The sequence below is a fragment of the Temnothorax curvispinosus genome, unplaced genomic scaffold, assembly GCF_003070985.1.
Source record: "Temnothorax curvispinosus isolate PA1 unplaced genomic scaffold, ASM307098v1 QBEX01012938.1, whole genome shotgun sequence".
Taxonomy (NCBI): Eukaryota; Metazoa; Arthropoda; class Insecta; order Hymenoptera; family Formicidae; genus Temnothorax; species Temnothorax curvispinosus.
In genome coordinates, this window is record NW_020222718.1 from 126886 (window position 1) to 141741 (window position 14856).

A 14856-nucleotide genomic window follows, 5' to 3' on the forward strand; every position below is an offset into this window, starting at 1 on the left:
CGGTGGTCAAGACTGATTAATGGTATTGATGAATCGACGATCTAAGTATCTCGCGCTTAACTGCATCCGTACATTTACAGGATTATCCTTCGTCGATCTAGAATTAGAAAAAACCTCGAATGAGAAACGCGACGGTAGCATTTCTCGAACAATTTGAACCTTCTACCAGTGTGTAAGACATTGATATACCGCATGAAAATCTACAGCTCCATTAGTACAGCTTATACGTTTCTCGCAATCGAGATTCATAATTTCGAATCAAGAATCTCGTTCGCGATCCTAATTAAAGATGAAATTTGATCGTTCGAGGAAATGGCGCACTCGAGAATCGAAGCTGATTACCAGCTGTTGAAATCGGCCGCGCGCGGTTGAAACGTTCGGACAGGCGAGAGAAAATCGACGAAAACTGGATGGGATTCGAGATCCCAGGGTCGAAATGACAGTCGGCATGCGAGGAGCCGAGGGACCAGGGAAAAAGAAAAGAAAAAGAAATGGAAGAAACTGTGGAGTCGCGAGGCGGTGAAATCTGCGTGCAAAAGTGCAAGCCCTGCGAAACGTTCTGGGAAACGACAAAGGACAATGTCGGTTTGGTTCGTTTGGCAGGTCTCGTTCGTTTTTATTGCCCCTTTTCGCTCGTTAGATAGCACTCCTTTTCCCTCGCGGTCTTCCTTTTCCCCTTTGCCTTTTCTATCTTATTATTTCACGTCGCTGCGCTATCGTGCCGCAGTTTGTCTATTTAGTTACTTATTTAGCCGCTTGTTTATTTGCGTTCCCGCAGCCTGTGGAACCAATTTACACGAATGCGAGGGAATCTTCCACGGAAAATTAAATGCTCTACAAAAGTACAATTACGTTACGTTAAGGAGAGTATAGTGCAAAACTGTATAATGGAACTAATTTGAGAAATGTAGTCAAAGGAGAGAAAATGCCGCGACATGATGTATACGCAATATTTATGCGTTAAATACAGGTTGCTTGAACATATTTCTTGAAAATAACGAATAAAAGAATTTATGTAATTTTTTTTGTTATATCGAGGTATATATATATATATAATAATCATTTTTAAAAAAATTTATATAATATATAACAATATATGATAATTTTTTAGAAAAAAAACGTGTCTTTTGCAAGCATTACTAGATATACTTTATCAGTGTAAAAAAGATATATAGAGATTATTTATAAAAAAAATAATGTATAATATATAATTATATTTTTAAAAAAGTCATGTCTTTCACACATTGCCAGATATATTTTCGATATTTCTCGTTCATCATTCAAGATTTGTCGGACTAAGCTCCGAGCGAATAGCTCAACGATTTAATGGACAAATGAGACTAGCACACATAAGTACATGTCGTATAGCTTTATTCTTTAATACGGGAGAGCAGATTAGATCATTCTGTCTGATGCAAGATTAACAGGAGGCTGCGTCTTGCCCGATTCTCGCGTAATTAATTGGAGAAACCATAGCATAAGGCACTGGCAAGGACGGCGAGTTTTTATGTTACGGTAATATTTTCGCGGAATTGCACATCTCGCTGGTCTATAATCACATATTTATAAAATTATGGCGATTATTGTTTCCCGTCTGTTTTTCTTTTCGTCACGAGGCGCCGGACTTGAAGTACGAGGAAAGGCAAGAGATTACTGCCTTGCAAGCTTCAGATTTTCTTGTTCCGTTATAGGTATGTATGTATGTCTATGCAACCGTATGCAATGTGTTGCAAACATTCGCGATGCAAACTCGTTGATTATCATCGACTTGTAATCATATCGCGATGAAACGCACTCCCCAATCACTCCTACTATAGAATACAGAGACATACTATGTATAGAATGCTCGAAAATAATTACATATTGCGCATAGCGATACTGCTCGTTCTAATATATGCCTCGTGAAACTGCAAACTCATAGATTAATTGGGAAAACGCCAAAGCTCAAAATTCAATGTTATTATTGAAATGTTTATTATTGAAATAAACATTTAGCCAAACGATTTCTAAGAATTCATAAGGCCAGGATTCATAAAGCGAGTAAACTTCACTCAATGAATCGATCGGTGTTTGGATCATAATCGAAGAATAATAGATCAACGAAGATACAAGTAAGTAACTTTCTAATCGCGATTCACAGAGAAGCAATTACAGGAAAGTCACGAATCACGTGATTATTCACGAAACTCGAGAACGGATGTCTGGGATGAATTTTACACCCTGTATCGAAAAAAATGAAGCTCACGTTAGAGTAATTTTAACGTAATTCTTTCGTTTTAATATTTTTTTTAGTTTCTCCTTACTTTTTTCTCAGAAAATATTGAGTAAATTTATATACGTATATATTGTTCTCAAATACTAATAAATTGTAAAACAATAAAAAAAATGCAACATGTAATTATCTGCGGGAAAACACCGTCGCGTAAGAATGCAGTATCATATGTAGGTCATTACGACGCGTCGGCGATAAGATAAATCAGGTGCAACGAATGCGCTAATAAAATTATCTACTCGTATAATTTTGGACGAATCTTGACTCTCGGACGGCGTCGCTTGCGCAACTTCCTCCTCGAGGCACATAAACAATCGATTATAAGCGCTGAGAGAAGACAATCGTTTCGAAATCAAGCGGAAATGCAAATTGAAAGCCATAATTCAAGTTTTGATTAAAATTCTATAATTCACCAACATTATTCGCGCGAGGCGCTTCGCGAGGCTACACTCCGGACTCGCGCAGACGTTACGCCGTATTATTATAATTATTAAACGTCATTATGCATCGTCGATCGGGATGCGGTTTGTTTGGCGCACACGCGGCGCCTCGTAAATAAATCTCCAAGTGCGATCGATCGAACGGGCCGAGGTTCGCCAAAGCTTTAAATCGCAGCCGCGAAAATTAGTTCGGTCAGCCCACTGCTGAGACATCTACTCGAGATCAATAAAACGGCGGAAGAACGCGCGGGCAAACACGCGGACGGCTTATTTGTCAACGGATCGTCATTTAATTAACAAACCCACGCGCGCGCGCTGGGTCGTACACACGCTTGCGTGTACGCACACTTTCGCATGTAGCACAGCGCGAAACTTCCGAAACAACTTATCATTTCTCCCTGCGTCATTTTTCATGTCGCGAGCGCGCGCAACATTACTCTCGTCGATATATTGACACCGTAAAACGAAGTCGCAAATAACGCCGATTCATAAATATTTCATTACTCGCGGAGCAAAGAAACGTTCGATGCGCAAGTCGGTGATTATGGTTTGTCGTTAAAAAATTTCAAACGATTTATCACTTTTCCACGTCTCCACTTCTCCACGTCTCGAAATAATTATTAAAAAATTCCCTCTACAATTCTGCAAAATACTTCGCTAAAATTCCGATTTCGGTGACGCTCACTTAAGTTCGCGCGATCAAAGGGGTATAATTATGAAAAATATACAACGCGATAGAAGTGTAAACGAGAAATTCACGAAACCCCATGCAGAAACGACTAATGGCTCGATCGTTTGCGCGACGTTAATATTTGTTATGTAAAATGATGTTTGCGTTTCGGTTCATATGCGAATTTGACGCGTCAAAGAGTTGCGCAAATTTGCGCTCGATCGTACGGACCGCGCCGGACGTCATCGTTGTTACGTTATATTGCATATATAATTTGACGTATTTTTCGCATAATTCTGCGCGTGACTTACTTTTGCATTCCTCCGGGCTTTCGTCGGAATTGTCAGTACAATCGTCCGCTTTGTCGCAGACCCACGAGATCGGTATGCATCTGCCATTGGCACATCGGAACTGCCGCAAAGGACAAGCTAGTTTACCTGAGAACCAACGAAAAAAATGCACTGAGAAAAAACTCAACAAGTAGTCAAAACAAACTTAACACAAGCAGCACGTAAGAAAAAATAACAATAAATGTAAGAAACGGAAATTAAGCGTACTGGAGATCAATCAATCGTAATTTTTCAGCTTTTAAAATTAAACCTGTATTTTCGAGAGAATACCCTCGATCGCTCGATTCACTCACTGCTCAAATTGCTTGTCGCGCTTACATTCTTTCGGCTTGCGAAACCTTCGCGGATCTCGTAAATAAACGAATTGAGATAACGCCAAGATTTGTAGCGGAGTTATAATTAGAGTGACTCGCCGTTAGAAGACGAGACTATGGATGCGACCCCGCGCGACACGTGCGTCGTTCCAATGCTATAAACGCAGCAATAATAAAATCAAACGTAATCTCTCGCGTAACTCATTTGCGTATCAACTGGTCGACAAGGTTACTTTGCAATTCTCGTTGACGACAATAGAGTTAGATACTTATCTCTGCCTACTACGCTCATTGAGCAAATAACACCAGTGACACCACGCAATTTTACCTTTGCATTTTACCACATGCAGTATCGCTATTCGATTACCCGTGGGCCGTGTAAACGATTATTATTTCTAATTTTACAATTTTCATTTCAATTAACCGACGTTCTAACACTATCTGACATAATATTCTTACTGTAATGTAATTTCTCCTTGCGCGGTAGTCATCGTGTGGAGAAATATTTATTTAACGATTCGTACGACAGGAGAGAGTTTCCTATAAAGATATCAGTTACTCCATCAGTATATCAGTATAAAGATTACCGACGAACGGATCCGAAATAATGCGAACGGTACACGGTGGCAATCCAAGCGAAATAACAGACGATCCTGAGATCGAAGTTTTTCCTTTTTTCTTTTTTTTTTTTTTGCGAATTCACGTACGGTCCACGCATCGATCCGCGAAACACCTTAACAACTCCCGACGGGAATCGCCGACACGGATTTATCACGTGGAACGTGCGCGCCGGCTATTTTCCGCTGTGTGCTTTACGCTACCTGCGCTACCTCATGAATTCCTCGGTGAAATTACCGGGCGATGTTAATGGACCGGTGGAAATCGAGACGTACGCAAATTTCGAAGCAACTTGAACGTGTGTGTGTGTGTGTGTGTTGTGTGTACGCGGTCAGAATCGATCAAATAAACGTCCACGACGACGGGATCTATTCTGTTACGCTTGTTTGCGTGGCGCCTGGATTTGCCGGAAGAATCATTATACGCTAATTGCGCCTGATGGATATCTGTAACTAGTGTGCGCGCGTCTCGTTTCTGTCCGCGGTGCGTACCAAACATATTCTGCGAACGCGTTATATAGGTCCGGTAGTTATACACTGTAAAAATTTTTTGTAAAATTTACAACTATTATAGTGGGTAATTTGAGACCCACTATAATAGGTGTAAATTTCCACACATTCTTAATTTGTGTAATTGTAATTCAAAATTACTTTTTCCTTCCGTACTGTAATTTTGTAAAATTACAACTGTTATAGTGGGTCTCAAAATTATCCACTATAGTTGTAATTTTACAAAATTTTTTTACAGTGTACTCTGCGTTCTCTCGCGTAACGCAAACAGAAAAATAGCGCACAAAATTTGTCGTTGACAAATTTTCTTGGTCGAAACAATTCCCTCGGCTCTTCGAAACTACGATTTCAGAAATTAAACGACGAATCGACAGCCTTGATCAAAAGAAATCGAGAAACAAATTTGCTTTATCAGATTCGATTTTCATTTTTCGCAATACAATTTTAACGTTTTTATTTCCCTCCATATACATGTTAAACATCAAAGGATGAAATCTAAACCAATATCTCGAGTTAAATAACATTTTGTTATTTTTAACTGCTATGTGTGTCGAAATTTATTATATTAACACAAAACAGTATTATTTTAACTCCGTTGGTTTAGTTAAATTACCGACACATTGAGTAGGAGCAGTGGGGCGATCTATAAGAATAATTAAAAATGACTCAAATCAAGTCGAATTTAATATTGTATGCGATATGATGAACAAAAAATTAGCTCGTGCTCTCGTTTCAATGCCTAAGAATATTACTCAAATCAAACATTCAATCAGACAATTTTAAACTTCAAAGAGGGGGTGAATTAATCAGGTCTTAATTTTTTAAATGTCAGAGTATTCACAACTGTACGAGATAAAAAAAGCATGTGTGCAGGGAAAAGTTTCTTTTCTCCCTTTCCTTTTGCTCTTTGTAAAAAGAAAAAAGATTCAGATGTATCGTGGATGCTCTAATCTTGATTTAACCTGCATTTATGTGATCAGGTATGAGGTATGACATATGTGTATACTTAACAAGCGCAAATATAAATACTCGAGTAAAACTCCAATTCTGTATTATGTCGGAAAAAAATTTCAAAAAATCTGCGGACAGATGACGGAATTAAGTCAGAAAATCGGGAATCCTTTACATATCAAACTAAAAATGTAACGAGACGATTTTTCACTTATATGTACATACATGTCGCGTGCAAGAAACAGGAACTATAACGCGCTTGTTGACTAAATATTATTTATTTTGAATATCACGTGCCTTGCAAATATTGCGGAAATCAAAACAAAGCGGCGTTGAATGACTTATCATTTTACTCCGTTTTCTGTCAATCATGTTAACATCCTACTATGTATGTATGTATACATATCTCGTCTCGGCGAAAAACAGAAACGTACACAATAGCTCAATGGAAAAGAGCGAGTGTGCGCGACCGTTGACAAAACGGGACGACGACGCCGACGACGTCGTGTCTATCGGTCTTACATAATAATGTGCAACTTCGCGTCAGCTGAATCGAACGTCTCGGGCCGCGGCGCTTTTTCGGGGGGCTCGTCCCCGCGGTCCGGAGAGATGCTGCGAACGATCGGGACGCGAACGGAACGGGAACACGTGAAGATCTCGACGCGCTTCGCTCGCACGAATGCGCGACGCACGAGTCACCTCGGAAATGCTCTAAACCCTAAACCTAATTTAGATTAACGTTATTAATCGCAGGGACGCGAGTTCAACGTGATACTATAACATTATTAATTTTCGCGATACAAATTTGATGTAATAATGTGATTTTCAAAATTCGGTTTTCAATACACGACGAGAGTATCCGATCTCTGCGGCGCGTTCTCGACGAGAGTGGAAATTTTCGGAGCTAGACTCGGGGTGAGAGAGAAACGGCCGCCATGGAATCTCCTCGCCGGCATGTTTTTTTTTTTGTTTCAGAGGCTTCGCAGGATCTTGTCCTCTTCTCTTACGAAATAATACGCGATGTCACAATGCCATTAATCTCTGACGCGCGTCTCACATTAACATCGGACGACGGTAGCGATGACGTTGACAGTCAATAATAGCACGTACGCGAGACTACGGTCGTAAATAAATCGATTGTCTCCTCCCGATATCCAGCGCTGATCAAATAACGCGTGGACAAATAACCCACCCTCAGAAGAGAAAAAAAAGAGAGCGAACGTTAAAATCCGCGAGCCCCTCATTGACGCGCCTCTCGGTGGGAGGGAGCGGGAGGAGGGGGAGGACAGAGCGCAGCAAAGGCGAACGAAGTCATAACTGAAAAATTCGTCGATACGTCGCGATACCGTCGTAGAAGGCTTTCGTAGATGAACGCGAGTCGAATCGCGAGTTTTGTTCCGAGGACCGCGACGCAGCTGGGTGTATACGGGCCAGGCTCTTCAGGACCAGCTCTCTTCCCCTCGCCGCCTCCTCCGCTCCGATCTCTCCCCATCACCCCCTCGCGCCTCTGGCCCCTTTCGCTCGCTGTCGCTCCAGAGCGAAAATGTTTCTCCGCCGTAACTGTGACTGAAAAAAATGCGGACTTACTGTCGGTCGAGAAGGCGTCCGCGGCTGCCAGCACGGCCAGCGCGACGAGCAGCAACACGCCACGGGATTCTCGCCCCATAACAACCCTCTTTTCTTCTCTCACGGTCGTGTCCTTCGTGCCTCCGTTCCACCACTGTGTCACGGCGAACCACCACCACCACCACCTCCACCACCACCCCAGCGGCAGAGCGGGCACACCACCACCGTTGCCAACCTCTCGCGGTGCTTCCTGCCGCGACAGTTTCTTCTCCCTGCCTCTCCCTCGCTCGCTCGCCCCCTCGCCGGGTTTCTTCTCTCTATCTCTATCTCTCTCTCTCTCTCTTTGGCGCCTTCTCTTCTTCTCGCGAGAATATCGATCAACGACAATAACAACAACAATGTACACCGCTGTCGGACGGAGTGGCGATCACTGACGGAGCATCCTCGCGAGACCACGCGGTCCAACAGCCACCGGCATCGGTATCCGTCGAGCCCGTCAATCGGACGATCTCGCTGTCCTGCTCTCTCGCTCCCTCTCTCTCACTCCGTCTTTCTCGTCAGTCGCAACCTTCGCCGCCTCGTCGCCCGTCCTTCTCTGCCTGTCAGTCGCTCTCCTCCTCGCGATTACGCGCGGCGCAAGAAAAAAAATACACTCCGCGAAGTGGTGAGACCGACCGGCCCGCCCCGTGTGCGACCACCTCCGTGCGCGTCCCGCGAGGTATATCCGTCCTTCTCCCTCGCCTTTCCTCGCCCGCTGCTGCTACCCGCTGCTGCCCGCTGCGTCGATCCCGACCAGTGGCGGATTACCGCGCCGAGGCCGTCAGCGCCCTCCGATTTTCGGGCGGCTCGGGGCTCGGGGCGGATCTCCAACGCGGAGGCGCTCGATCCTCTCGTCGCATCCTGCAAAAGTTCCCGGTCGCAAACAATGATTCAGTCAGGGCGGAGGGGGGATTTAAATCGTCGGCGAATTCGGAGCGAATTAGATTCCGGAGCGCTACGCGAGAAAGAGTCGAGTTTCATTTACACGCGAATGAGCGTCAGACCGTTATCACAACAAACCATTAGAGGAGACCATTAAGACGATCATTATCGTAGTCCCATATCCGCTTCGCAAAGGCTTCCCCGATTTTCGTTACTCCGACAATTCGAACGAGGAAATCATCGAGGTCATTTCGCGCCTGGAGACTCCAATGTTTCAGGAAACTTTTAAAAATGCGTTTTATAATTCCGCGTTTATATATTATAAACTTCATGATCATTACTTCCAGTTAAACCGCGAATAATATACTCGATAAACTCTTTCTCTTTCCCTCTCACTCTCTCATTCATTCATACTCTCTTTCTCTCTCTCTCTCTTTGACACTTTCTTAATTAAAAATGTTTACCAGCGACGGGAAGTCTCGAAATTAGTTCAAATTCCGTGTCCTATAATCCGCCACTGCGATTCAGCCGGTTTCTCTCGCTCTCTGTCGCTTCTCTGGTGCCACGCTCGATCGCCCAGTGCGAGTAACGTCGCACTCCGTCTCCCTTTCTCTCTCTCTCTTTCCTTCGCGCGCTCTCCCGGGCGAGACTACGCCGGCCGACCAGTAGCTCTGACGCACCGACATCGCGCCACCTGCGCGCGCAGTTTCGCTCCTCTCGTTCCATTGTGCGCGCTCGCCGTTCCGCTTGCCCCCTCTCGCCCCCTCCCCCCGCCAGCCCCATTGCGCTAAACGCGCACCGGCGTTGAAACGCCGCGCCGGGCGCTCGAAAGTAGCGTTTCACGCGCGTCACCTCGTCACGCGTGCGAATCGTACGATACGTGGCCCCGGCTTAACCCGGAAAGGCCACGCACCACCTCCTTATTACTCGCTCCTTCCGCGAACGATGAAGAAATGACGATGTGAAATTTCTGCGCTCGCGCGCGTCGCCGACGCGGCACGCGCACGCACCCCGCACCTGTGTGCGAATCGAGGCATCACTCTTAAATGGAATTCTTTTGTTTTTTTTTTGCCTTGTTTGTCTCTTTATGTCGATGGATGAAATTTGTCATTCCTAGTTGTTTGTCTCACACGAATACTAATATTTAGTAGTCTGAAAATATATGCTTGCTTGAGAAATATGATTAGATACTGTAAGAAAGATCGCAGAATAATACAAGCTGTTTGTGTTTAAAAGTACATAATTTCTTAACTCATCGAAATGACGCAATGTTTGCTAGACAATAAACTTTTACAGTTTTTTTTTTACCAAAATTGTCAAGTAGACAAGCAACCATTAATTATTAAATAGTTCGACTTTAAAAAATAGCTATATTATTATTATTATTAATATATACATTAATATACCATATAATAAATATTTAGTTTGTAAAAAATCTTGTAGAAATTGTTGGAACTAAAATTATTTGGAAATCACAGACTTCGGACTTACTCTGTACACAAAGGGGTAATAATGGAACAAACTTCGCTATTACTCGTTATCTGTGTGAGTCTGCGTGCTCCACATCAATACATTAGATCCGTTAGACGCCAAAAAGCAGTTCTTCTGCGGATGAACGCTTATAGATACAGTAGGGTGCTTGGTTGGCTTAGAACCCGAGAGCTTCGCGACCACTTTCTGAGACACTAGATCCCAAATCCACAAGTTTCCGTCGGCCGAGCCGGAAAGAATTCTCGTGTCTTGACAGTCCACGATCGATTCCAGGCACAGATCCTTCCCAGTGTGTCCGGCGAACTCGCCGAGTAGCTCTCCCGAGTCCTTGTCGATCAATCTGATCACGTCGTCCGCGCAACTGACGACCAGACACTGTCCGTCTCTGGTGAAACTGGCGCATGTGATCGCATCTGAAAAGTTTGCATCGTGTTGTATAATACTGTATTACTTTCTAATCAACGCGAAGTCGGTAATCCGTTACATTGATTCGTTATTTCTTACCTCCCATATAATCTTCGCAAAGTTCACCTACTCGTATATCATACGTGCGTGCTTTGCCGTCGAAAGAACCGGACAAGATCTCGTGGTCCGAAACCCTCACGCTCGAAATGGAATCCTTGGCGTCGTTCAAAGATTGTACCGCTTCTTGCGCCTTGGAACGTCCGTCCCAACACATGACACTGTTGTCACGCGATCCAGAAACAATCATTGACGATTCTTCGTTAAATCTGTGATTGCAATAGGAAACATTGAGCTTAGCTGAAAGAACTTACGTTTCAGAAATATATTGCGTGTTCAAACGTCGTAACATAAAAATCATTATATTTGACATTCGAGTTTTAGATTCATTGAACTTAATCATCTTTATTTAAGACAGAATTTAATTAGCGTCGTCAGACAGAGAGCACTTTTTCATCTTTGCACTTACAAGTCTTAATAAATTTGTTCGCAACGATCCTCACTGGACTAGATTATTAAACTAAAATATAGTAATAATCTTGATACTCGTTAACTTCGCAATTGCAAACAACACACTTACCTGACTGTCGTGACGGGTCCTGCGTGTCCTCGGAAACGACGCACAGGCGTGCCTGTTGCCACGTCCCAGACGATTACAGATTTGTCTAATCCGCAAGATACTATCTGGCTGCTGTCGCAGGACGCGGAGGCATCCATAACCTCGTCACCGTGTCCGCCGTATGTCTTTAACGTAACAGACTTGTACGGATTCCATAATTTTAGCTTCCTATCTGACCCGCACGTTACGCAATACGAACCGTCCACTGAAACGCAAAACCATCAGCTTTCATATACATGTCTGATAAAATAATAGTGTATTAAAAGTAAACGAGTCTCCTTACCACTGAATCGTACAGATCTGACGGCCCCTTGCTTGCAGTCGATTTCTTTCTCGAATTTGTATTCAATATTCATTTTTCTTCTCTTCTTCTTAAGACAGCTTACATATAATGAAGTTCTGTGATAAATTCTTTTAATGTGTTAAATATCTTTTCTCTATTATTTTAAATACCTTTTTCTCTATTATTATTATACGAATTAATTTCTCAGTTATCAAAATTATAACAGAAGATACATCTTGCTTCACTTGCTGTCTTGCTTGTCGGAGTACAGTGTACAGTATGTAATAAATAAATAAACAAATAAACTATAGAAAGACTTATCCCGGCCTTTTTCGTGTAGGACCGTCAGTACATCCATTTTAAAAATTGGTACTACGTAGCAACGTCCATTTTCCGACACTGTCGATAAAACATCATTCTGCGCGTTCGCGCTACAAATAGATATATGCTATTTTAAAGCGGGGAGCATTTTCTTATGCTTATATTAAGATATCGAAGATTATACATATATAAATGTAGTATATTATGTATAGAAAGTATTTAATACAGTTTTTGATAATAAAATTAAGAAAAGTGCAAAAATTATAAAAATACCTTTATTTTTTTCATTATAAACTTTACAATGTTACTATTACAGAATTTTGTTAGACACAGATTGAGTATTTGATAAATGAATATTTCATTAAATTTATACAGAGGTAGAAGAAGTAGCGATTACACAAAAAATAACAAAATTTGTTTTGTGTTACAATATGAATTGTACATAATTTATTATTATCCCTTAAAGTGTATACGGGGGTCTGTCACGTTCAACGCTATTTTTTCCTACCTTAAAGTATTTTAAGAAATCTAAAAAAAATTCATGAAACATCTGTCTACATTGTAGTTGACGACTGCATAGTCATTTTGATGAACATCGTTTATTTAATATCTTCTAACAGGCTTGCAAGTTTTACAGTTACGAGCAGATATCACTTTCAGCTCGGACGCCGTAGACCCACGTGTACACGTTAAGGGTTAAGTATTCAATATTAATATTTAGTTGTCGAAAATTACTAAATATGCATCAGTACACTCATATAACTTGTTTTACAATATTATTATAAATTAAACCAAGTTTTAAATTCATATCATTGTATGTTACTTGCATATATTTTATATCCGTACTACCTTGTCAGTATTATTACTTTATATCATTCGAATTTTTTCTGTTCTTGTATACCTATATTCGTTGTCGCATTAGGAAAATAATAACTTTTTCACAAGACTGTTTTCTTTTTACATTTAACTTTTTAATAACTGTTTTTAATCTCTTTTGGATTTGAAACGCATTCTAATATTATAATAAACAAAATCATTATTATTTGAAGTAAATTACTTCGTCTGACTATAATATTTCTATTTTCCTTTACATTTTGTCTCATAGAATATAAATTCTATATAGTATACTATCTTATTATTATAATATATAAATTATTAAAGCTCGTACATACTTATTGTGAACCTGCATCCTAAAACTTGCTCGCTCGTGGCAGTTTTCCACAAAACTTTCTTACATCGATTATGTACATATTGTTCCTTCAAAATATAAATTTCGCGAGGCCGGCATTTGTAGATATTAAATTTTAAAAATTAACAATTTTAATTCAGGTAGTGTCTAAAATTATTGTCCTGTATTAAAGATCTATGAGATTAACGTCCCTCGTTATTGTATTCAATGTAGGCGCGACTGACGTCGTAAAGGAACGTACATGAGATCTGAAGCTGGTGGCAGGTTCCCAAGCTTCGTCTCGCACCACACCCTGATTTCTGGGATACATGAGCAACGGGTCCTTTCCCGTTTTCTTGCACAATCTTTCCTGAAGCATGATCAGGCGTGATCGCCAATATTCGTAGCTCGCTTGCTTGAGCGCGTTGACCCACTGCTCCACTTGGGACTCCGATCGACCGCTCAGCACATGTCGCTTCTCCAGCTCGTCGCGGAACGAGATACTGAACGCAAACGCCCCCTCGGACGAATTATCTATATTGATGCTGTAATTCTCTAGAACGATGACCCCGGCGGGTTGCCTCCTATCAATGTGCCCCAAGTCATTGATGTTGAAGTAAAACAGTAGATTGTATCGCAGCTTGAACCACTTCTCTTTAAACACTGGAAGCAAATATAAAAGTAAAAATATATTAGATAGATGTTAATTTAATTATCAACAATTAGAATACGCCTTTGATTCCTTCCTTCAATTGACATTAAGCCACAGATATTATAACAGACTACACATTCTTTCTTTGTTTTGATCCAGAAAGCGGTACAATTATTCTCCATAAACAAAACTCTCTTAAGCAGCAGCTTTATTTACAATTTTTTATAAGCAGCTCTATTTACAGTCTCGAGAGGCGATAGCGATTTAAAAAAAAACTCCCCCTCAAGTCTAAACCGAAGGAAGGTAATCGCGCAGTAGCAGCATACGACAATCTATAACGATAAAATCCGCGATCTAATTCTAACAGAACAATTATTTATAATATATGTATAATCGTATCTCTCTCTCCATAGAAGTTCGTCAAGTGACAGGTGACAGGTTAGGCCCGTCGCGTTATGTAAAAACGACTAAACTAACCTGACTTATGAGCCCGCTTGTGATTTAGACGTCCCTCCAGGTCCGCGGGTCCAAAGCTCGCCTCCGCGAGCTCCCTGTCATTGAATCTCATGCCCGACCCGGACTCCGAGGACGTCGTCGCCGCCGACGCGTGTCACGCGTGTACGCACCACCAACAGTTACAGGACTTTACAGAAGCCGTCGCGCCGCCGTGACGGCACGTTCCATCCTCGATTCGTCGATCACGTTAATATATCGCTCGCTCTCGTCTCCGACGTTAATTAATTGACGTGGGCGCGCTCTCACTTTTACGTCGCGATCAATAATCGCGCGATCTTACGCTCGACGAAACGAGCTGGTGGTGACCGCGTCATAGTTTCGAAATAGCTCGCTCAAATAAAAAATTGCTAGAAGATTTTCACGCGGCTTCCTATTTTCCGATCGATGCATCAGCGTCTCAATTTATCGATTCGAATCTCAATCGATGGACGCGGAAGGGGTATAGGGTGTAGCTCCCACGTTCATTCGTGGCGACGAAAAATTATGAGCGATATATCCTGTCGAAACATGAAATGTTCCGCGAAAGCCGGAAAATAAACGCGGAATTACTTATGTCGACTTCGATGAAAGCCCGAGCGTTAATATGATTCGGGGGACATCTGCAGTATCGTCAGCTCCTGCGCCTCCTGCTGTTTTATATCTGCTCGTATTAATCAATCCTTTTTTTTTCTATAACGCGCGAAAAGAGCTGAGATTAGATTAGAGAGATATAACGAATTATAGGAGCTAGCTA

General features: G+C 41.9%; 3 protein-coding genes across 8 annotated transcripts in view; all 3 read right to left on the reverse strand.

The window, feature by feature from the left end:
- LOC112462923 (very low-density lipoprotein receptor-like) overlaps positions 1-9275 on the reverse strand; it is a 28845-nt gene extending 19570 nt beyond the window's left edge. For 2 of the 5 annotated variants that reach the window (XM_025029016.1, XM_025029015.1), the window contains exons 1-3: positions 9076-9274; positions 7712-8590; positions 3694-3819 (exon numbers count right to left, since the gene is read on the reverse strand). In XM_025029016.1, the coding sequence (XP_024884784.1) occupies positions 3694-3819; positions 7712-7790 (205 nt within the window). In that variant the 5' untranslated portion in view covers positions 7791-8590; positions 9076-9274. Of the gene's footprint in view, positions 1-3693; positions 3820-7711; positions 8591-9075 lie in introns of all 5 variants that reach the window. The other 3 variants (XM_025029013.1, XM_025029014.1, XM_025029017.1) reach the window with 3 other exon arrangements.
- Positions 9276-9966: 691 nt separating this feature from the next.
- On the reverse strand, positions 9967-11794 carry LOC112462924 (WD repeat domain-containing protein 83-like). Of its 2 annotated transcripts, XM_025029019.1 has the most exons (5): positions 11637-11794; positions 11467-11564; positions 11145-11388; positions 10607-10833; positions 9967-10515 (listed from the first exon to the last, which is right to left on the reverse strand). In XM_025029019.1, the coding sequence occupies exons 2-5, from the start codon at positions 11537-11539 to the stop codon at positions 10142-10144; spliced, it is 918 nt and encodes a 305-aa protein (XP_024884787.1). In that variant the 5' UTR covers positions 11540-11564; positions 11637-11794; the 3' UTR covers positions 9967-10141. The 2 variants fall into 2 exon arrangements, with proteins under 2 accessions (XP_024884787.1, XP_024884786.1); XM_025029018.1 differs by having other exon boundaries at positions 11467-11794.
- A 1082-nt stretch (positions 11795-12876) lies between these two features.
- Positions 12877-14393, reverse strand: LOC112462914 (pleckstrin homology domain-containing family J member 1-like). The gene is made up of 2 exons (XM_025028984.1): positions 14085-14393; positions 12877-13618 (listed from the first exon to the last, which is right to left on the reverse strand). Exons 1-2 carry the CDS (start codon positions 14173-14175, stop codon positions 13143-13145), a joined length of 567 nt encoding a protein of 188 aa, XP_024884752.1. The 5' UTR covers positions 14176-14393; the 3' UTR covers positions 12877-13142.
- Positions 14394-14856: the final 463 nt, after the last annotated feature.